This window comes from Physeter macrocephalus, chromosome 10 (assembly GCF_002837175.3).
Source record: "Physeter macrocephalus isolate SW-GA chromosome 10, ASM283717v5, whole genome shotgun sequence".
Classification (NCBI taxonomy): Eukaryota; Metazoa; Chordata; class Mammalia; order Artiodactyla; family Physeteridae; genus Physeter; species Physeter macrocephalus.
Genome location: NC_041223.1, coordinates 38460355 through 38484839, shown reverse-complemented (window position 1 = coordinate 38484839; position 24485 = coordinate 38460355). Strand labels below are relative to the sequence as shown.

The window sequence follows — 24485 nt, the reverse complement described above, 5'->3', positions numbered from 1 at the left end:
CCACTGTTGGGACTCTGGTGGGTATTTTGGATTTAGAATATGTAGAGTAGGACAGACCTGGACCTAGATCCTCTCTTTTTTTTTTTTTTATTCACTGCCAAGACTAAGTGAAACTTAAGATTTGTTTAGGCTGGACTATTACTGTTACAGCATAACATGGTACCTGGTGTGTCTTAGGAAATAGAGGTGTCATGCAAACAGTTGTCATGAGTTTATTTTCTCCTTCAATGCCTGATGAGAAAATGTGCTGTCAGTTAAAGAACTGCAGTGGGAATAATGGTCATTCAAGAAGTTTTCAAACCTAGGCTAAGGTATTTAATTTAAAAGCAAACCGTCTGTTTGAAGAGTTAGTGTGTCCTTCTGACAAGAAATATCATTAAAGCAGAGTGATAAAGCATAATTAGTGACTTAGGGGCTTTAAAGCCATTTTCCTTTAAAAGCTAATTGAAAAACAATTGTTGAATCTCCGTGCTTAACATCAGGTCCTTTTACAGTGTTTTACCAGGAACAGATAGTTTGTTATCATTCCACCTGAGGGCAGGCAGGAAAAATAAAGCTGAGTTTAATTCACACCATTCCCTTTTGCTTTGTTAGATCTGATGAGAGGCTTGTCAGCTATTCAGGTTTCACTTGTTAATATAAAATGGCACTTCTGGACTACTGACCAATCTCAGGTTGTTGTTTGGTTGGTCGGTGAGTTGGTTGGTTGATTGGTTTTGCTTTTTTTTCCCCCACTGTTTACATATGACTTAATTATAAACTTGTAAGCACAGATGAATATGGAAGAATTTGAAATGCCTTAAGTTTCTTGTTTTTATAACAGTGATGCTTTATTTTTATTTTTTAAAATAAAAAATTGTTTTAAGTTTCTTTCAGGGCCCTTCTTTTTCCTGGTTACTATAGGTAACTGGATATGATTTTTTTTTTAAGTCACATTTGATTTATAATCTAGTACTATTAAAGTTAGAAGGACCCTAGACATTAGTCAAAGTCTTACATTTTACAAATGAGGAATCAAATCAGACTCCCAGAGAAAGGAAATGACTTACCTGGGGGCACTACAGCTGCCTAGTGGCAGGCCGACATCCAGAATCTGGTCTCTTGACTTGCCGAAGAATTCTTTTTCCTCTCCATCAACCCCCTTTGTTCTATTCCCAACTTATACAGTGACATTTGAGCAGATCCTAACAACAAGCCCTTCGTGTGGACGTCATTTCCCGAACTTGCTGGTTGATGACTTCAAGTGTTTGACAGTGCATATGACAATATAATTTATCCTGTGACTGCACAGATGACATCCTGCGAATACTACTTGATGCCTCCATAAAATCATCCCTGAAAGGATTGTAGCTGTCTCTGGATCCACGGCTTCCATAGTCTTCCTTTGAAATATACCTAAAAATGTCTTTCTCACTGTTAAAGACAAATGCCACATATGGTAACACAGTTACAATTGCTAATTATAATGTCAGTGTGATCCTTTATTTTCTCTCATCACTGTGCTTATCTATATATCCTGTTTTGCTATTCTAGGTTTGTGTGCTGGAGAGGCAAATATTTGACTTCCTTGGATATCAGTGGGCACCTATCCTGGCAAATTTTGTGCATATTATTATCGTCATTCTTGGTTTATTTGGAACTATTCAATATAGACCTCGTTACATAACAGGAGTAAGTACCCTTCCTGCTTTTTATTATTGAAATAGAGAAAAATATGCAAACTACAAATGTCTTGAAAATTTTTATGTATATCCTTTGCTTAAAGCACCATGTGTTTGTTTATATAGTTTCAGATTATATCTACAGTAGTTAAAAATGTCAAGCTTAAAACACTTGGCAGTGAATGGAATCAGATTGTATTTTCATAAATTGTACTTTCAGCCAATATTCTCTTGTAATTACAAGCAGGACAGTGCCCCTATATGTATGAATTGTAAAGTCATAGTTTATGATTTAACAGATTTTAATGGGACTTCTTCCCATTTTAGATAATTATATTTTATAAATTGAATAAAGGTAGTTTAAAATCAATACAAATGAACATATAGTATTGATGGGAAAATGTTAATACATATTAAGGTTAATATTTGACATACTTGAAAGCCAGAATAGTCTGGAACATGGTCTCTGTGTTCTCCATAATTCTCTTTTTGGCTCAGAGGAAGTATTTTGCATTCTCACTCAAGTTAAACGTACTTAACATAAAAGTGAAATGCATCTGTGTTGCAGTTGCTATGGGAACCATAACTTAAGATTTTTTACTCTTGTATGTGCCTCAGATCTCAGCTATAGCTCTTCACTAATGTAGATGTTTTTAGTGTCATCATTTTTTTCTATTTCTTCTGTTTTTGACAAAGCAAAAATCTATAGGCATTTATTTTAAATTATAAAGCAAAAGTTTGGTAAAGGCATTTATATAAGACAGTGTAGCTAAAGATCTGCCTTATTCAACACAAACCAGCAGGCCTTCTTGGGTTTCACGAAAGCCTCCTTAACATAAAAGATGCCCTCCTATGACCTGTTCTCTCTCTGTCATCTGGGACCCAGATAAAGCTCATTGGCACTGAAAAAGGCAATGTGGTAGCAGCTGAGATCAAGATATCCACTGTCTGGCTAAGGCTGAGTCAGAAGCCCATAGTCTTCCCCTCTGGGAACATACCCAGAAATGAGTGTATGTCACCTCTAAGGGTGTGTTTCCCTGTAAATCTTGTAATACTTTTCACAAGATTACAAGTAGGATGTGTTCTGTTGCAGAGTGAAGTTTCTCAATGCATAAGATATGATAGTAGTGCTTACTTTCTTTTATAAATTGTAATTTGATCCAATATAAGGAAGGTGGTACAGTGCTTGGGAGTGCGTTTTCTGAAGTCATAATTCCAGGGTTGAAATCTTTCATCTACCAATTTCTGTGTGACTTTGGACAGCATAACCTGACCAATCCTTAGATTTTTTGCATTAAAAATGAAAGCAATAGTTATAGTGATTCATATGCTTCAATTGGTACATTATAAGCCATCATGTGAAAGATTCTCAATTTAACTTTCCTCTTTCATTAGACTTTGAGGCTTCTCCATGAGTTTATTCTAATAAATAGTGTTGCTCTGAGTATCACCATATAAATATGTCATCTCTTTTTGTGATAAAGTTCCTGGAATGAAAATCTAGGTGTGGATCAAAATGTTTGAACAGTTTAAAAGGTTTTTTTGTGTTTGTTTTTGGGTTTTTTTTTTTTTTGAGGAGTAAGTGGGATATTCTATAAATGATCTCGGCACAATACTTGGTATTTAAAAAGTGCTCAGTAAATATTAGCTATAATATTTTTATGCTTATTATCATTTGAAAATAATACTGAACTGTATATATTAGAAATAGCCTGATAGGCAATTTAAAATAGAGCATGGTGTTGTAAGCTATTGGTTGAACTCTTTCCGCCACTTTTATTTTAAGCTGCTACAACTCTTAAATTTTTTTGCGTGATATTTCTGTGTACCAAATTATAATCACATCCCGAAACCACTAGGTGGCATTCGGGGCCGGGGGTCGGGCTCTGAGGAGCTCTGGTTCTTTATGTCTCAGCGCAGAAAGAATTCAGCGAGAGGCAAATTGATAGACAAGAAGTGATTTGTTAGAATGGGAGACTTGTGAAGCTTACAGCAAGCGGATGAGAGGGTGCCAAGCCACGAACTTAGTGGGCTACAGTTTTATAATCAAAGGAAGAGTGGGGAGGGAGAGAAGACCACCTTCTTCCTCATTCTTGAGTAGATGGCAAACTTCTATCATCAGCTCCTCCTCCATGTTGTGTGGGGGAGTTTTCTTGTCCCTACCTGGTCAAGCCAGGACTGTCAGTGGTGCAATGGAAATGAGCAAAAATGGTGGTAACATATGCTAAAAATCGTAAATCATCTCGGGTTTTAGTATAATGTTACCTTTTCTTTATATTTTTTGTTTTCAGTGTGTGCAGAGGAGTGTGTCCTAGGAATCATTAACCTACTGAGCTCACTGGGAGGGATGTGGGTCTCATGCCACCATTGTTTATTGTTTGGGGGCATGTCTCATGCTTCTATTGCATGCTTTTGTTGCTAAGCAAGTCTCCATGGTTTTGTGGTTAAGCAAACCTGCTTTCTTGAATGATCATTAACTTATGGGGGTCTCCCATACTTTTTTCTCTACTTACAATCCCCTAGTGGAATTAACTGTTTAATCACCTACTTTGTCCCTTTATTCTGTCCCTATCAATCCTCTTAAATAAAATACATACCCACTAGAGAGAGTGTCCTGTGTTTTCAAGACAGGACACTATCTCTAGTATTACATAAGAGTTAGGATACGGTGGGACACATTTAAGATGTAGAACTTCTATATAATTGAGAGGATCTCTGAAATCTTTCTGAGGTCTTAACACTGTGTCTTAGTGCTACATCTTTGATTTGATCTTGTCTTGAAGACAGAATCCTTAGTCTGTTCTTTTTTTTGAAACAGTGTCTTAACTTGGAAAATCTTTTGCCAGCTGGAGATGCTGTAAATGTGAAACTTTTATTTTCCAACCCAGAAAGTCTTGAGTTAGCAATATATCCTCTAAATTCTGCTTGAAAACTGAATTGTTCTTTCTTTAGCTCATCTCTCTTATAATACCATGTTATGTATAGCTAAAAGATTACAAATAACACTGTCAACTGTTTGCTTGGATATCCCTTTAGCCAGATCCACAAGTTTATAGGTATATTTTCTATCTTCAAAATTATTGCAGGCAATAGTTAAGCTTATTGTTCCAATAATAATTATTGTGAGTCCTCTTTTCTCCAGTCCTCAAAAACAATTTCTTTACTGTTTTTCCGGTTTTCACTGATTCTTCTCACTGCCCTTCTGGTCTCCAGCTGCCACCTTGTCTCAAAATTAATGCTGTGTGTTTTAGGTTTGTGTTACAGTACCACTCAATTTCTGTTCTAGTTATCTATTTCTCTGTAATTTCTTTATAACAAACCATTTCTGTATACCAAATTCATGGAATCTAGTGGCATGATGTCATGTTGAAGGTCAAAAGTTGATTCAGGAAAATAGAGAATTTGCCATAAAAATGGAGTGAAAGATTTTCAGTTTGCCTAAAGATGATAAAAGAAATTTTTATTTTTTGGCTGAGTTGGGTCTTCGTAGCTGCACGCGAGCTTTCTCTAGTTGCGGCGAACGGGGGCTACTCTTCGTTGCAGTGCACAGGCTTCTCACTGTGGTGGCTTCTCTTGTTGTGGCTGTGGAGCATGGACTTTAGGCAAGTGGGCTTCCGTAGTTGTGGCATGTGGTCTCAGTAGTTGTGGCACACGGTCTCTAGAGCACAGGCTCAGTAGTTGCAGTGCACGGGTTTAGTTGCTCTGTGGCATGTGAGATCTTCCTGGACCAGGGCTCGAACCCATGTCCCCTGCATTGGCAGGAAGATTCTTAACCACTGCACCACCAGGGAAGTCTGATAAAAGGAATTTTAATTAAAAGAAACTTGAATGGAATCATAGATGACAGAAATTCTGGTCAGTGAAGGATCTGGGTTTAGCAGGAAGATGCATCATTGGAGACAAGCTGTAACTAACAACACTGTACTGGTGCAGTTAAGAAATTTCCATAGGCTCTCTGTACTCTGGAGACTTAAATATTAACAATGAAATTTCTTTTCCTCGCCCCTAAAAATGTAAGCCTTTATGATTTCTATATTTACCATTTTATATTGAAATAGAAAACAATTTAGTATAAAAATAGAGATAAGCACTTTCATAATTTCACAAGTGAAACTTATTATTGATATTTTTGCACATTTCCTTCACGTATGTGCAATTGAAATGTATCTGATTATGCTACACCTCATGTATTAATTTTTTTATGTAATGTGACATCAATTTTGGAATTCATATGGGTATTTCATTGTTCATTTAATCTTTTACACTATTATTATATATTATACTATGAAACATAATATATGCTGTATCTTATGGTATGTTATATATTATTATACATTATACTATTTTCATGTTTTTATGATACATATTTCCCTATAATCATCTCCATAAAAAAATACCCTCATCTTCATTTCTGATTTCATTCCTTAGGAGAAATACCTAGATATAACTAAATAATATGAACAATTTTAAGTCTTTTGGTATATAATTGATAATTACCAATCCAAAATCATTTTATTGAATTATCCTCCCACCAATGTACAGCAGAGTGTATTTCTCTGCACTCTTGCTAACCCTGAATATTATCTGTTCTCATATTTTTTAATCTACTAGGAGAAAAAGTGTCATTTTTTATTGCATTTCTTATTTTACTGAGTTGGGCTTTTTCATGTATTCATTAACCATTTTTGTTTGTTTGTTTGTTTGCTTGTGTTACGTGGGCCTCTCACTGTTGTGGCCTCTCCCATTGTGGAGCACAGGCTCCAGGTGCACAGGCTCAGCGGCCATGGCTCACGGGCCCAGCCACTCCGCGGCATGTGGGATCTTCCCGGACCGGGGCACAAACCCGTGTCCCCTGGATCAGCAGGCCGACTCTCAACCACTGCGCCACCAGGGAAGCCCTCATTAACCATTTTTATTTCCTTTTCGAGGGACTGTCGTTTTGTGTTTGCTCATTTTCTTCCATGGAGTCTTAGTGTTTATCATAACAATTTTTATATTTGGATCACATAGTAAAGGTATTTACCCTTTAAATATCAATTTCATTTTGATTTTTATTTCTTTTCTCTTATTAAAATTAACTCCCTTTCCCTTCGTGGTATCTTCTATTGCTTTAAATTTCATTTTGAAAAGTGTAATGATGTCTTCATTATCCTTAGGGCTAATTTTGCTAAAACAAAAAGGCAGATGCCCTGAAATAGAGTCTAAGGAAAAAGTATCCCTTTCCACATTTGCTATTTGTAAAGAGTTTCAGTTTTTTGATGGGACATTTTATTCTGTTTAATTGAAAACTACCGCCGCCTCAAAAAAAAGCATGTGGACATCCTCTGAAACACTGAGCACAGTAGCAACAAATAAAATTTAAAGAGCACTGGTAATGAGTTTTTTTTCCTCTTCTAGTCTTCTATTTCATAAGAGCAAAGAAGAAAAAATTTTAAATTTAAAACAGTTAATTAGGACAAGAACTCATTAGTACCCTTTGAGGGCCTCTGTCATTTCAAAGAATATAATATGTTGAAGTAAAATTAAATAGCTGCTTTCAATTCCAAGCAAAGGAAATCTGAAGCAAGAATCCATAGAAATCATCTGTACTGTATAATTCTCTATAGCATCGAGAGTCTCAAAGAAAAGGCCAGATTAATTCTGGTGGAATAATTCATACATAAATACATACAAATGGCTCCCATGAAAGAATTACCTTATGTCATAAATGGAATTGCCAAATGCATCTTCATTTGGGCTAAAGACACTGGCAAGCAGAACATGATTTGAGATATCCAGTGGTTATTAGTTAATGACCAAAAATGTTAATGAGTTGCACTGCTTTAAACTGTCTAAAATAATCTGAGGAGTGTGTAGGTTCCTACCTGGTGAAGGCGCAGCAATTTTTTGGGTGATATTGCCACAAGACATGTTGCCATAAGTCTCAATTTTTTTTTTCCTCCCTCCCTTCCTTCTTTCCTTCCTTTCTTCCTTCCTTCTTTCCTTTTTTCCTTCTTTTTCCTTCTCCTTCCTTCCTTCCCTCCCTCCCTCGCTTTGTTTCTCTCTATTTAACCAAGTTATTTTTGAAAGAAAAAAGAATAATTTATAGAGCTTTGAACCACTGGCTTGGTCGATGAAACTCATCCCAAATCTAGAAATAAATTCAAAATAGCTAAAAATCCATTACTCAGATTTCATAAAAACAGAGAAGAGGACGGCATACCAAAATCACAGTAATATTTATAAGAATCATGTTTCTTTTTTTCTTACCACTTCCATTACTATCCATAGATTCTACTAGATACCTTCCTCTACAAATCCTACAGAACTCACATGAACTTTATAAAATTTTTGTTCAAACTCATATGACTAGGAAATAGCAGAGTCAGGATGTGGACCCATGGTCTAAACAAAACCCCTGCTCTTAACCGTTGTACCGAACTGTCTTTTAGGTACACAGCTCAGAGGGCCACAATTTATCTGACAAATGAAAACAGGTTTTGTTAAGTTATTGGCAAATCCAAAATCCATCATGGCATTTGCAGTTTGAAGATCATTTAGATTTTAAATTGTGCTCTGCCATCCCTATATCAAGGATTATGTTTTTAGCTCTGTATTTAGTGAGGAAATGACCTTATGTCTCAAGAATCAAAAACACAAAACCTTTAGCGATGGATATTTTTGCAGAAGAACAATATCAAAGGGAAACCTTAAGTTCCAGAAATAATGAATTAGAATGGCATTTAAAAAAATTTTTCTTATGGCAATCAGCATTTTAATAATGGTAATTCATATGTATGCCTATGTACATATGCATATATAACATAATTTACATCTAATATATATTAAATTATATATTCTATATTATTGTATATATTATATATGTATATGTATGTATATTTTTGTACGTATTGCAGAGTTTTTCCATGAAAAACTACAATACCTAATTCAAAATTAAATGAGTGGGAAAAATTGGGATTGGTTTCCTGTTTTGTTACTGAAAAATAAAGAGATTAAAATAACGTGGTTAAAGCTAATTTCAGGAAGCAGGGCTGTGATGGTTAGAAAGAAAAGCCAATGTTCATGAGTCTTCATTCCTTGGGTTTTAAAAATAATGAACTATTAGACCGTCATTAGACCCCTACTCATTCTTCCAAAGTAATGAAGAATTGAATACTACTTTTAGTTTGCATATTAAAGTTTTAGATGGATGATTTCAGATTGTTGCTGAGCACTGAACTTTTGTTCCTCAATTTGGGCCACGCTTTTTTGGTTTATTGTTTGTTTTTTTCTATAATTATTTTTTTTAAGTATTAATATGTGCTGTCAATGAGTATTGCTTTGTGAATTGACACACATCCTTCTCTCCATGGAGGGAGGGCACAGCATAGAGAGACAGTAATGAGACAGCTTCAGACAAATCATCACCTGCATTGACTTCCTTGATTTTGCTTTTCCTTGAGCCAGTATACTAAAAGGAAAGGATCCCCATGTCATCCTGGGCAAGTCTTGAGGGCCACAAGGTGCCTGGAGCACCAGAAAACAAAGCTAAGACCTATTTTGTAAAAACATTCTGTTACGGCGATTCGGGAAATGTATAGACTCTTCAGAGGGTCTGTAAAAGCAAATAGTCACAAACTCAATTTGTGTGACAAAAAAAAAAAAAGACTCTACATTTTTGGAATTTACTATGTACTGATAATCAGCCATGATTTGAATTTTAAGTGTTCAAGGAGATCAGGTCCCCATGGAGACTATGACCAACAGTAATGAATGAGGAGTAGGTTCTGGGCCCTATTTCCAGGTCATATGCTTCTTTCACTCTAGTAACGTTACCTCCCTAAAAATTTGTGTACTCTTTTCAGTCATGTCTAGGAAATTATTAATCTATGTTTAAGCAGTTGTTTTGAGTCTTTTATTCACTTTTTGCAGGAAAAAAACTACCCAAAAGAAAATGTATTGCAGCTAAAGCATTAAAAATGCACACTTTCTGTTCAGGACAGAAAATCAATGTAGATTAGAGATGAAAAGACTTGAGATAGTAGTAAATTAACATTGCTTTTAATGACTTAGAGTAATCGTGAAACTAAGTCTTTCCCCATAAGCCTGGAAGGGGAAAAAAAAACCCACATCATTACAAGTTTTATGGATTTAGCCTGTAGTCCTAAAATAAACGTAATAATGCAACATGGTGAATGCAATTTATTCTCAAAAGGATGTGTTCCCTTAGGAAATTGTGGGCCATTTCTTCTACAAGAAGATAACTTTGTGCTCACATTCTGATGTTAGACTGTGACTAAAGATTTATAGAATGTGGCAAATATAAGTAATTACATTTTAACAATCTAAGTTCCTATTTGTAAGTCATCTAATAATTTTTGGAAAAAAATTTTGAGTGGAGACGTGAGATATATATATATATATATATATATATACACACACACACACACACACATATGTGTGTATTTCTTTCCTAAAATAAAAAAAATCAAATTAATTTATGCAGAATTTTAAAAATCAAAATGTAAAATTAGACTTAAAATAAAAGTCTTCTTCCTTACCCTTCTCCAGCTGTTCCTAGTCTCTTTATAGTTCTTCTGTGGTCTATATTTAGACATCTCAGAGGGTCTGTAAAAGCAAAATCATTTTACTCGAGTTTATTTTTGGATCACACTTTGTTTTGACAGCCCCTCCCCCCCAAATCCCACTCCCCCCATCCACTGGAGTTTGCCTTTCTTTTATTCTTGAAAGTAAGAAAAAGGCTTTTTGAAGAAATGTATCCTAAGTATATTTCCAATTCTTATTCTGTTTGTATTTTGGAAACCCACTGCTTTCCTGTTTGAATTTAGACCATTTTCTTTAGACTTGACCATGATTTTAAATGTGGTTTTTTGTTTTTAGGCTAGGCTCTTCTCCCCTGGAGATTTCCCTCTCAGTACCCTATCCTTTCCTGTCTAAACTGGTGACTCTCCAGGCCTATTACACATCCATCTTCCCTGCTCTGCACCCCCCTGAGTTAGATTCAAGCTTTCTTAGATCCTACGTATTTTATGATACTCGTCACCCAAATTCCTGAAAAAAACATGTTCACGAGGTAAGTTTTCTGAGTTTATTCTATCTTTATACTTGAGTAATAGGTTTACTAGAGGACGAATTCAGGGGTGAGAATCAATTTTCCTTCAAGCACTGAAGTAATCGTTCAGTTGTATTTCTAGGAAGCAGTGTTTCTCATGGGAAGTCTGGTATTGATCTGTTCTTCATTCGTAGATAACTTTTTAAAAGTTCTTGAAATATTCATTTCATACGTGTTGTCTTACCATTTCCAAATGGGGTGTGTCTAAGTGTGGACCTAACTGAAAATTTTGTAGGCCCTTTTGATTTGAAAGCATGAATACCTTCAACTCTGGACTTTGTACGTATCTATCATTTTGATGATTTTCTATGCTTTTGAACATTTGACTTTGTTATCCCCAGATAATTTCATTTAATAGTTATTATGTATTATAACTGTTTATTTACTTATTAAAAAATCTCATTTTTTCTCTAATTTCAGGAAGCAGGGCTGTGATGGTTAGAAAGAAAAGCCAATGTTCATGAGTCTTCATTCCTTGGGTTTTAAAAATAATGAACTATTAGACCGTCATTAGACCCCTACTCATTCTTCCAAAGTAATGAAGAATTGAATACTACTTTTAGTTTGCATATTAAAGTTTTAGATGGATGATTTCAGATTGTTGCTGAGCACTGAACTTTTGTTCCTCAATTTGGGCCACGCTTTTTTGGTTTATTGTTTGTTTTTTTCTATAATTATTTTTTTTAAGTATTAATATGTGCTGTCAATGAGTATTGCTTTGTGAATTGACACACATCCTTCTCTCCATGGAGGGAGGGCACAGCATAGAGAGACAGTAATGAGACAGCTTCAGACAAATCATCACCTGCATTGACTTCCTTGATTTTGCTTTTCCTTGAGCCAGTATACTAAAAGGAAAGGATCCCCATGTCATCCTGGGCAAGTCTTGAGGGCCACAAGGTGCCTGGAGCACCAGAAAACAAAGCTAAGACCTATTTTGTAAAAACATTCTGTTACGGCGGTTCGGGAAATGTATAGACTCTTCAGAGGGTCTGTAAAAGCAAATAGTCACAAACTCAATTTGTGTGACAAAAAAAAAAAAAGACTCTACATTTTTGGAATTTACTATGTACTGATAATCAGCCATGATTTGAATTTTAAGTGTTCAAGGAGATCAGGTCCCCATGGAGACTATGACCAACAGTAATGAATGAGGAGTAGGTTCTGGGCCCTATTTCCAGGTCATATGCTTCTTTCACTCTAGTAACGTTACCTCCCTAAAAATTTGTGTACTCTTTTCAGTCATGTCTAGGAAATTATTAATCTATGTTTAAGCAGTTGTTTTGAGTCTTTTATTCACTTTTTGCAGGAAAAAAACTACCCAAAAGAAAATGTATTGCAGCTAAAGCATTAAAAATGCACACTTTCTGTTCAGGACAGAAAATCAATGTAGATTAGAGATGAAAAGACTTGAGATAGTAGTAAATTAACATTGCTTTTAATGACTTAGAGTAATCGTGAAACTAAGTCTTTCCCCATAAGCCTGGAAGGGGAAAAAAAAACCCACATCATTACAAGTTTTATGGATTTAGCCTGTAGTCCTAAAATAAACGTAATAATGCAACATGGTGAATGCAATTTATTCTCAAAAGGATGTGTTCCCTTAGGAAATTGTGGGCCATTTCTTCTACAAGAAGATAACTTTGTGCTCACATTCTGATGTTAGACTGTGACTAAAGATTTATAGAATGTGGCAAATATAAGTAATTACATTTTAACAATCTAAGTTCCTATTTGTAAGTCATCTAATAATTTTTGGAAAAAAATTTTGAGTGGAGACGTGAGATATATATATATATATATACACACACACACACACACACATATGTGTGTATTTCTTTCCTAAAATAAAAAAAATCAAATTAATTTATGCAGAATTTTAAAAATCAAAATGTAAAATTAGACTTAAAATAAAAGTCTTCTTCCTTACCCTTCTCCAGCTGTTCCTAGTCTCTTTATAGTTCTTCTGTGGTCTATATTTAGACATCTCAGAGGGTCTGTAAAAGCAAAATCATTTTACTCGAGTTTATTTTTGGATCACACTTTGTTTTGACAGCCCCTCCCCCCCAAATCCCACTCCCCCCATCCACTGGAGTTTGCCTTTCTTTTATTCTTGAAAGTAAGAAAAAGGCTTTTTGAAGAAATGTATCCTAAGTATATTTCCAATTCTTATTCTGTTTGTATTTTGGAAACCCACTGCTTTCCTGTTTGAATTTAGACCATTTTCTTTAGACTTGACCATGATTTTAAATGTGGTTTTTTGTTTTTAGGCTAGGCTCTTCTCCCCTGGAGATTTCCCTCTCAGTACCCTATCCTTTCCTGTCTAAACTGGTGACTCTCCAGGCCTATTACACATCCATCTTCCCTGCTCTGCACCCCCCTGAGTTAGATTCAAGCTTTCTTAGATCCTACGTATTTTATGATACTCGTCACCCAAATTCCTGAAAAAAACATGTTCACGAGGTAAGTTTTCTGAGTTTATTCTATCTTTATACTTGAGTAATAGGTTTACTAGAGGACGAATTCAGGGGTGAGAATCAATTTTCCTTCAAGCACTGAAGTAATCGTTCAGTTGTATTTCTAGGAAGCAGTGTTTCTCATGGGAAGTCTGGTATTGATCTGTTCTTCATTCGTAGATAACTTTTTAAAAGTTCTTGAAATATTCATTTCATACGTGTTGTCTTACCATTTCCAAATGGGGTGTGTCTAAGTGTGGACCTAACTGAAAATTTTGTAGGCCCTTTTGATTTGAAAGCATGAATACCTTCAACTCTGGACTTTGTACGTATCTATCATTTTGATGATTTTCTATGCTTTTGAACATTTGACTTTGTTATCCCCAGATAATTTCATTTAATAGTTATTATGTATTATAACTGTTTATTTACTTATTAAAAAATCTCAAAAAAACAAAAAAAAAACAAAAAAAAAAAAAAACAAAAAAAACAAAAAACAAAACAAAAAAAAAATCTCATTTTTTCTCTAGGGGATTAAATGGTTGTCTGGTTCTGAAGGTGGTGGAGGAACTGTCTCTGCTTTCCAGCCCACTTTTACATTCCCCTTTGTTCACATGTTCCTCCCTCCAGTCTCAGATTATAAAGAATTCTGCCTAGCAGTTCAGCTTCCTTTGTGTCTACTGCCCCTCCATACACATTTTGGACTGCCAATTGCTCCACTCTGCTTATTAGTCAGCACTTAAATGTCTGGTCTTCCTCTTCCAGCAATTGGCAGAAATAGCTCTGCTGCTGATGTTCTATTGCTAATAATTTTAGCAATACTGTACAGGCTGCATGCTCAGTTTGCCCTTTTGAATCAAAGGTGGAACAATAACTATGAAAGTGCATTAAACGTATGTCAGTTTGGAATCATTTCCATTTTTCAGTGAGATCTGAGCAGACGGCTTTGTTATACAAAGGTGTGGAAATCCAATGACTGTTAGCATCTCTTCACCCTTTAAAAAGCCATTAATTGATTGTCTGTTATATGGTAAGCACTATGCTATGCAAAAGGCATACCGTAAAAACAAAGCCTCCAAATGTGTACATTTTAATAGAGGGGGAAAGAAGCATGTAACCATGTAAACACAACGCTTTTCATAAATACTATGAGAGAAGTATGTAAAGGATATCACAAGATCCCCAGAACAGGTTGGGTAAGTCAACCTGGGGGCTGGAAAGGTTCAGGAGATGCTTCATAGACGAAATGACACATGAACTGAGACTTAAAGTATGAGTAGTATATCATGGAAAAGACAGGAAGAGGGGAGAATTTCAGACAAAGGTAACAGAAGGGAAAATATGGAGGTGTTTAAATGTATAATTGTATTTTTATTGATTTATATCAGGTACACCTGGCTGCTACGCAGAGGCCAGAGGCTGGACTGATTAAAAGTAAGGCTAAATATGTAGATAGGGACCAGATTGCGAAGAAAATACTTGACCGTGCTAAACGGTTTATATAAGACATTCTGTAGACAATTAAAGGGTTTTATATAGGTAGTGGTCCTAAATGGCTAGCAACATGGTGGGGAAGGAGAAATGAAAAGACAGATATGTTTGTAGATGTTTTCAAGAAGAGACTGGGAAATGGTGGAGTCAAATGACAAGGCAATGATTAAAGCAAGATGAATAATTTGGGGGAAAATTTTAAGAATTCAATTCTAAACTTTCATTGTCTTATTAGTTACATGGGTGTGACCAGATAGGGATATGTCTCAGACCCTTTGTAAACTGCTCCCTAATAACTTGATACCACTTTTAGATAAAAATAGTAAATATTATCTAATATGTAGATGACATGATCTTATCATCCTAAACTAAGAGTGCCTTTACTGAGTGCCTTTATTAGACACCTGGTATGTTTAGAATTAGTACCAAAAATGTGGCAACAGTTCTATTTTTCTAAAATTACAGTCAGCATTTGGGGGAGAGACCTCCAAATATTTCACAAGCCTATATATAGTTACCTTATGCATAGAGTAATGTCATATAATTACTTATGTGTACATTTTATAACCAGTTTATTTTGCAAGGTTTACCAGCCAGTGCCTTGGCATTCTGGGGTGTTTTTTTGTTTGTTTATTTTTTGGTTTTTCTTTTTAATGACTCAAGAAGAAGTTTGAGTACATACACCCAAAACAATTGTCTAGTTTACAATGAAATGCAGCAAATTTTTATGGTGTAGATTTTGTAGGACATAAATTGTCCTCTTGTCTGTAAGGGTAAACCCGATATTTTCTGTAGCGGAGAACCATGATTCTGCTGTTGAACTTCATTAGCCTACCTGTGTGCCTAGGTGTGTGGTTTAGTCAAGGACAAGTCTTGTCTACTTCTCAGCTTCCTCGTATCATTCTAACCACCAGCAGACTGTCCATGAAAGTCCATGGGCCTCCAGCTAGCCAGTATTATAGATTATCTGCATGCCTAGTGCTTTTCAGGAAAACCTCAGAATCACTGCCACTCACAGGATATTTTTTACTCCCGAATTGCATTTTAGCAATATGTCAATTAACCTACATTAAGTGATTTTATGAGAAACAGACTTATGACCTTCATTCATTGTAAAGATTTTGTTGAAAGCATTGCTTTCAACAGATTCACAAGAAAAATCTCTCTTGTCTCTGTAGGGAAGGAAAACTTTTCGCTTCCTCCCTTCTACGTTCTTTGGATGGTTTAATAATTAAATTATGGATTAACAGGAGAAAGATAAATTTAATTTTCTACCTGTAAGAATCCATTAAAAATATGAGACTCAAAGAAGTGACCAAAGCAGGCAGTTTTTATGCCTTTTAGAGAAAGAAACAATGCATTTGTGAAGAATTGATAAGACAAAGAAATTTTGCATTGGGGTAGTAAATTAGTGAGGAAGTAGCAAGGTTTGTTTATACAGCCTTCTTGGCTGTAGATTCCCTATCTCTGGTGATAAGAATGTCTCTCTTTGTCCTGGTATAGGGGGTACCTTTCACATGGGAGATTTATTTCCTGCTTTCAAGGGGACAAAGGAGGGTTCCTCTTGCACCGGCTTTTTCTCGAATAACTAATTCAAAATAATCAATATGCCAAAGTGGCGTATTTTGGGGTGTCGTATTCTGCTCTCCTTCATCCCAATCCTGGGAATAGTAAATGCTTTCCTTATGCATTAGGTTGTTTTATCTTGCGGTCCTGATGAACTTAAACATTGGATGCACATAATTTTAAGACTAAATGTGTGAACTGACAAAGTTTTCCAAAACAAACACACAAGCAAGCTTTCTAGATTTATTTTCTGACAAAACTAATAAAAGTAATTCTTTATTCTTCTACTATACAAATATTTACTAGCACTTACTCTGTGCCAGACACTCTTCTAGACACTGTGGATTCAACACTGAAAAGACCAAATCCAAGCTCTTATGGGGAAGACAGGCAATATACAGACAGTAAGTAATAGGTCACAGAAAGATGTTACAGTATGAAAGTTCCCTCTCTCTCTCTCTCTCTCTCTCTCTCTCTCTCTCTCTCTCTCTCTCTCTCTATATATATATATATATATATATATATATATATATCTTTAATAGAACAAGAAATTTATTACTCCCATTCAGTAGTTCCTGGGGGCTTTGATGTTAAATCATACACAACCAGAAATCAGGAATCATCTTAATTTCAGTGACCACCTCTACAGGGATCTCATTGCCAGGTGTTGCAGGTATAACAGTCAAGAAATCACTACCAATAAAGGTTCAAATAACCACAGATCTCTGGCATGAAGGCTGCTTCTGAAATGGTCCCAATCAAAATGTAATAGTGTCATATGCATATGTATTTATACTTTATATATTTAGTAATATTTAGTAAATTCTCTACCAAGCTGACAATTATTCTACCTTTACACTTGAATAATAGCAACTGATGGAATGTAATGCCAGTTACTAACCTTGAGAAGACTAAAGACAAGGGTATTTGGGTACAGAAAAGCAATTAAGAATGTATAAAAATGAAACCAAAACATATTCAAAATGCTGATAACCAGAGATAATTGCACTGTTATCATTTTTTAAAATCGATTTTCCTATTTTTCAATGTCCACACATTTTTTAAAAATCTAGTATAATGTTACACATTTTTTTTCTTTTACTTACCATCAACATTTTCTATTTAATTATATAAGGCTGCATCGTTCTTTGAATATGTTAAATCAATTTACAATGTGTAGAATGTCCAAATCTTTGCACACTTTTTGAGATGTTTATCTTGTCCTTTTTAGTTTGTATTTATAGACATTAAGTTGTTTTGATGTTATAGAAATTAACCCATCATTCTTCAATGTGTATTGAAAATTTCCTCAAATCTCTCATATGCTATGTGTTTTTATATTGGTCTCTTTGGCCACAATAATTTTTTAAAATTCTTATCTAGTAAAATATTTACAGATTCTGAGTCTCCTGTCTTGGTAATAAAGATATACCCACTCTCAGCTACACATTTAATCTCCTATATTTTCTTCTAAGATATTTATTGTTAATTTTTATAGTAAACTCTTAATTCATCTGGAACATATTTTAGTATTTAATAGCAAATGGGGCACCAACACTATTTTCTTCCAATGGGTAACAATTTGTGCCACCATTTATTTCCCAAAATAATTGAAATATCTTATTTGTTTATATTAAATTATCATATATGCTGGATTTTTTTTCTCAGCTCTCTATTCTAGTCCACTGATTCATTTGTGTGCTCTGTCACTACCCAATTAGTGACTACAATGGGTTTATAATGTGTTCTAACAGATGGTAAAACAAGTCTGCCATCTGTTCATATTTTCTTTTGCTATCCTCCAATATCTATTCTTTAGTGTTAATTTTAAAATTGTTATATTTAATTCAAAAAATTAAACCTATTAGAACTATAATTGAAATTACTTTTTTAAAAATTAATTTTATGAAAGAGATACTTTATGAGTTTTAGGTTCCGCATCCAACAAGTTGGTATGCCATTTCATTTCTCTTGTATTATTTTGATTTTCAATAAGACTTTGTAGGCTTTTTTCATGTAGATTTTATACTTTTCTGGTTAAGTTTATTTCTATATACTTTTATAGGTTTTATAACAATTGTGAATGGAATATTTTCCCCTTTCTAAGTGCTTATTATTAAAATGGAGAAAATATGTTGCTTTGGCATATTTATCATTTTCAAATTATCTTATTAATAAAGGTTTTCTAGCATCTCTTGAGTTTTTGGGGTGATATCTTTTTTTTTTTTTTTTTTTTTTTTTTTTTGCGTTACGTGGGCCTCTCACTGTTGTGGCCTCTCCCGTTGCCGAGCACAGGCTCCAGAATGCACAGGCTCAGCGGCCATGGCTCACGGGCCCAGCCGCTCCACGGCATGTGGGATCTTCCCGGACCAGGGCACGAACCCCTGTCCCCTTCATCGGCAGGCAGACTCTCAACAACTGCACCACCAGGGAAGCCCTTTGGTGATATCTTTAAAAAAATAAACTTTTTTCATTTATGTCTAATGTTAATAGTATTTATTTTATATCCTTATTGTATTCATAAGACTCTCTAAGACAGTTAAATATAAGTGGCAACTGGAGGAATCTCAGTCAAGTTGCTGAATTTAAATGTAAAGATTTTAGTATTTTGCTATTTATTGTGTAATTGCTATTGGTATTTATTAAATAGTCTTTACCATATTTAAATAGTTTCCTTCAATTATCAAGAATGATAATACATTTTATTAAATGTTTTTGAACCTATATTAATATGGTAATATTACTTCTTCTTAAAATTTTGGATACATTCAACTGGGTTGATAAATGTTCTAATATTAACCCAACCTTCCTTTACTAGGCTATACCATGTGTTTGTAATATATTATTCTTTGCTTCAATTATTAAATTCTAATTCTAATATTTTTATTTCCATTTGTTACATCTTTATTCAAAAATGAGATTGATTCATAGCTTTTCACTTGTAATATTTTGCAAGTTATGCAAGCTTCAAAAAATAAATCAGGGAGATTCCCTTCTGTGATCTGTAATAGTTCAAGTAGGATTGGAGCTATTTATGTTTCCTAGAGCTCATTTATGAAATCATCTAGTCCTAGTACTTTCATGAATGGTAGCTGTTTAATCTTCTTTCCAATCTATTCTACAGTAAGTGGTCTTTTCAAGTTTTCCACTTCTTGCATGATTTTGTTAATATAAATTTTGACAGAGCATCTATTTTCTAGAGCCTTTGTTTTACGTTATTGTTTTGGAGTTCCAGTAATATCGATTTATTTCTTTTTAAAATCTCTTCTTTATTCCTGGGTTGGTCTCTTTTCTTATTCCCTTTTCTTTCTCCCTCCATGAATTATTACCTCTGAATCAAGAAAACAGCTAAGATCAGTGGCATCTCATTCCTGCTTTTTCCCTCCTCCTTTATTCCACAGTAATAAGAGGAGGCACGGTCTTGACGTAACATGGGTACCACCTCCAGGATATTTGCTAAATTTTATGGTAATAATTGTGGCAAATTGATAAGGTAGCTTTACGACTTTCTTGCTTTGGGTTTTCTTATGTTAGTTGGTGTGTCAAGTAACAATTGCAAACAATCCTTTAAAAAGGAAAAAAAATGGTGCGACTGAACAAAGGATTTCAACTTCAATTTATTTAATTCTGAAATTCATTAATAATTGTCCTTATATCATGTCAACCAAATTGAAACTAAATGAAGAAATCGTCTCTAAGAGTAGTAATTATTACAAAACCGCTTTTGTGTAATATTCTCTATACCATTTATTTCAAAATAAATCTTCCTTTGCAACAAACAGTATCACAAAATAGTCTGAAGTTGACCCTTCAGCTACTTTGTGAACAGTTTTAGCTGCAGGATGCTTTTTGATCGCCCAGCTGTCTCCTTAATGGAATAGTTGTCATTTTCCTGGTCATCTCTGTGCTGTATTTGTAGACATCTTGTCAGCGGTTTTTGGAAGCGTTGACTCATCTGGGAACTCCATGCACAAGAGCATGTTATCTAAACTCCACCGTTAAACCTCTGTCTGCCTGGACCTGTCATTTTCTGAAATGCAGTGTAGTCAATTTCTTTCTTTCCTTTTTTTCTTTTTCCTCTTAAAGGTACCATGTATGTTTAAGGAATTTTGTAAAAGAAATGTTTTATTGCATGTATGAAACTCATTTAGTCTAGAATTTATTTTATGGGAGTATCATGGAGTGAAAAATTGGTATATGTGTGGAGGAGATACCCCTTGGAAGTAAAGCTGCTGTTTTCTAAATAATTTTATTTCACAGTCCAGTAAAATTTTAATTTTCTTGTCATTGTTTTGAAATGTTAGTGTTTGATGAAGGGCTTAAATACTTAAATTTACACGTAAAGTTACATGTTGAGTGTTTGGGTCTAAAAATGTATAATGAGGCAAAATTTTAATTTGGCAGAGTTTCTATTCCATCTTCTTCTAAAACCTTTATTTCTTCTTTCTTCTCGTTCTCTTTTTCTTGTTCTTCTTATCACTTTTATTATTTCAGTAGTATGATGTTAATGCAGGATGTTCAATCAAAGTTATGGGAAAGTATGTGGACATTTTGAGGGGTTTCTAGCATGGTGATATTTACCTGACAACTTAGTAAAATTAAGATAAACTCAGCCCCATAGCTTTAGGTCAGTCTAGAACAATGATGTGGATATACTTTTTCGTATCACTCCTGTGCATCAGTACAGAGTGAGGGCTCACACTGGCTGCTGTGGGAATGAGACGCACTGATAAGAAGTGGTTAAAAAATGTATCAGTCAGTTTTAGGAAGCTAATACAGTTTTATTCAAGGAGAAATTGTTATCATGTGTAATGTCTTCCATGCCCCCACTACTATTGATGCATTGGGGTTGAAAGTGAATGAATTTCAAAGCAACAGGTTGCATACTTGCTTTTAGGTATCTGATCTAAAAACCTATTCCCAAAGCATAATATAATTAAGGTTTTTCTGAACTAAAAACTATGTATGGAACTTGGAAAAGGTTTCAAGAATTTTATTCTTTTTCCACCAGAGGCAATTTTCCAGTTTTAACTCACTTTCACTGTTATTAATAAAATAGTAAAAATAACAGGACCTCAGGGAACATCCATCATTTAACGGGTGATGCGTTCTCCCCTGTACCATTGCCCCCTGCCTTGTTATGGTAAAAAGACTATCCACTATTGTATAACTCTACCTCATTTTCAATATGTAGCATCACTGTTAATATGCAAAGAATAACATAATTATTTTTTACAAATTTAAAAAAATTTTAGCTTTTCAGTATTATTTAGGTAATGTATCATCATTCCCCCCAAATTTCTTTTCTTTCACACTGATCACCTTGGATTCAGATTTGTTCATGACTAAGCATCCACTCAATCTTCACCTTGGCTTGTATATCAGAGCATAATAAACTCAACTTTTCAGTGCTAGTTTTATATACAGAATAAAAATATAAATTTGAGTTTTATAAAGCAAGAAACAATGACACAGAGTTGCTGTACAAAAATATCTTTAGTTATCTTTTCTTTTAAAATGTATTTGATGACCTTATTTTATTTGATAGTTCTTGAGAATATTTTATATTATTGTTTCCAAAGTTTTCCTCATTTTACCATTTTATGCAGCTAGGTGTATACAAATAAATGCCTAAGCAGATATTATTTATATCATAATTTGGTTTGTAGGAATGTTTAAGAGTTCAGATATTCTCATGAAACTTGCAAACATTTTATTGAGTGATGCAAAATTATATAACTTAAAATTGTATGAGAATTGTATTTTAACCACATCAAAATACCATTTTTTTCATATTTTCTGATCTCTGAATAAATTATAGAGCAGTGAAGTAATTTTAAATTAATTTTTACTTTTCCCACAAATATTAGAAGCAATTAATAAAATAAGGAAAATAAGAATTGTTTAGGAAAAAAGTTTTGAACTAAAATCTAGGACCCTTTTTGGACTTCTAGGTGTACATTTGCACACATGCATAAAAGGAGTAGTCTCTAGTAAGGCAAAATCCTTCATGTTTTACTTTGGACTAGATCAGTCACACGAGCACTAGGATAGCCTCTCTCCCTTCTCTTTCTCTCCTTCTCTCCTCCCCCCCCTCCTCCCCCCTATTGCCATTAGGTAGAAGCTTTGGATTGGTCATAGGTTTGTGTGTCTTCAGAATTTTTACCTTTTCTTCCAAGTTACATGGCCTCTCCAAGGAATAAAAAGGCACACAACAGTGAATCATATACAGGTTATGACACAGAACACACACAGGTGAACTACTGATGAAATACTAAAGTCACAAGTGTAGCCTGCTGTTAATTACCAATTCCTACAAACTAATATGTCACTGAAACCTTGAACCACAAATGGTGTCTGACCAAATTCTGCCTTCTGCCTTCTGCTTTGCCATGTTTCTGCATGCTATGTTTCTGTTCACATGCTGCTGAATATCAGACTGATTACTTCTTATTTCAGAGCTGAAAGGACAACAGTAAAGAATATCTAGCATTTAAATTTCAGATTCCTTGAAGTCTACAAAAATTCATTAAGAGACAGGTTCACAAACTCTATTTGTTCGGCTCTATGACTGTTCCCACTTTTCCCTGAACAGATCTTTATTGGTCTGTAGTGTTGTAGTGTAGACAAATTCAGTTATTAGCTAGTACACAATGCAGCTTTCATGGAATTCCTGAGGTTATAGATTTGAAACATCTTGCTGGCTCTGTAGTTAGGAAAGAAACAGCACCCTGATGAGAACTGGGACCCCGTTTCTTAGAAATACTTGACTTTCTGTGCCCCCTTGTTAGATCCTATCAGCAGCCCCAACTATGACTATACATTTTTTTTATTTTCCCTTTTAGAATTTTATTGATTCATGCACACTTACATGTGGGTTACATGGGAGCAATTAATTTATTTGAGTTTTTTAATCCATAAAATAGGGAGTTTAAGGCTTACTCTATCCACCAAGAGTAGGTAGAAAAAAGACTTATAAAGTATAAAGCACAAATATTTGGAATGATACAATAGGAGGCTATGCTAGTATGAATTATAATGTCATGCCTATTAAGAAAATTATGTTTCTCTGCATAATCAAATTCCAGGTAAATCAGCAAACAATTTCCTCAGGTGAGAACCTGAAAATGCTGCTAATGAATAGAGAAAGAAGTATTTTAAGTTCCATGTATTGTTTTGGTTTGGTATTCAAACTGCAATTTAAGGACTACTTAATGACATTATTTTCTTCAGTATTTCAGTGTAGCAAGTAATTTCTTCTTTCCTCTTTTACTCACAAAATTGTTTCTTGCACTTCATCCACTTTATTGTGCTATCTGAACATTTTCAACTTCTCCAATCATATTAAATTTGTAGGGCTGCAAGGTCTATTAAAAATATAAAAGATTTAAGCGTAGATGATGTTATAAATCTCATATACCCTTTACCCTGTATACTTCTATTCTGTGAATTGTCTATTCTTTATATGCTGCTCTTTATTTATATCCCACTAAAATATTTGATTTCACAATTTATTTTTATTGCTCCTGTAGCCTACTGTTAATAACTCGAAAGTTATAGGGGTTTGGTTATTATATCCTTACATGGGGAGGAATAATTTTTAAAAAGCACATCTTATAAGCTCTTTTGTAGAGGTATGTAGGAATATAAGGATGATATCCATCAAATATATTCGAGAATTTGGGAAATAATTATATTGATACTAAATTGGCTACAAATTCACATATTTACATCTGTGTATTTATAGATCTGATATCTGGATAAAACCATAGTAAATAAAGAAGAAAGATATGGAGATTGTTCTCAGAGGAATCAGGATAGATGACTGAGCTCTTACACGTTACATATAATACATTTTTCTTCTTTCATCAATGGCTGTGCATCTTTTCTCAAAAGCTGTCTTTATGGGCCAGCAGCTTTTTAAATTATTATTATTTTTATTTATTTATTTTTGGCTGCATTGGGTCCTTGTTGCTGCGCGTGGGCTTTATCTAGTTGTGGCGAGCGGGGGCTGCTCTTCGTTGCAGTGCGTGGGCTTCTCATTGCAGTGGCTTCTCTTGTTGCAGAGCACAGGCTCTAGGCACGCCGGCCTCAGTAGTTGTGGTGCGTGGGCTTAGTAGTTGTGGCTCACAGGCCGTAGAGCACAGGCTCAGTAGTTGTGGCACATGGGCTTAGTTGCTCCGTGGCATGTGGGATCTT

At 34.6% G+C, this 24485-nt stretch overlaps 1 protein-coding gene across 1 annotated transcript in view; it reads left to right on the top strand.

Annotated features, from left to right (window-relative positions):
• Positions 1 to 1426: 1426 nt before the first annotated feature.
• NKAIN2 (sodium/potassium transporting ATPase interacting 2) overlaps positions 1427 to 24485 on the top strand; it is a 550374-nt gene continuing 527315 nt past the window's right edge. Inside the window, exons 1-2 of the mRNA XM_028494717.1 lie at positions 1427 to 1438; positions 1534 to 1671. Of these exons, the coding sequence (XP_028350518.1) occupies positions 1427 to 1438; positions 1534 to 1671 (150 nt within the window). The remainder of the gene's footprint in view (positions 1439 to 1533; positions 1672 to 24485) is intronic.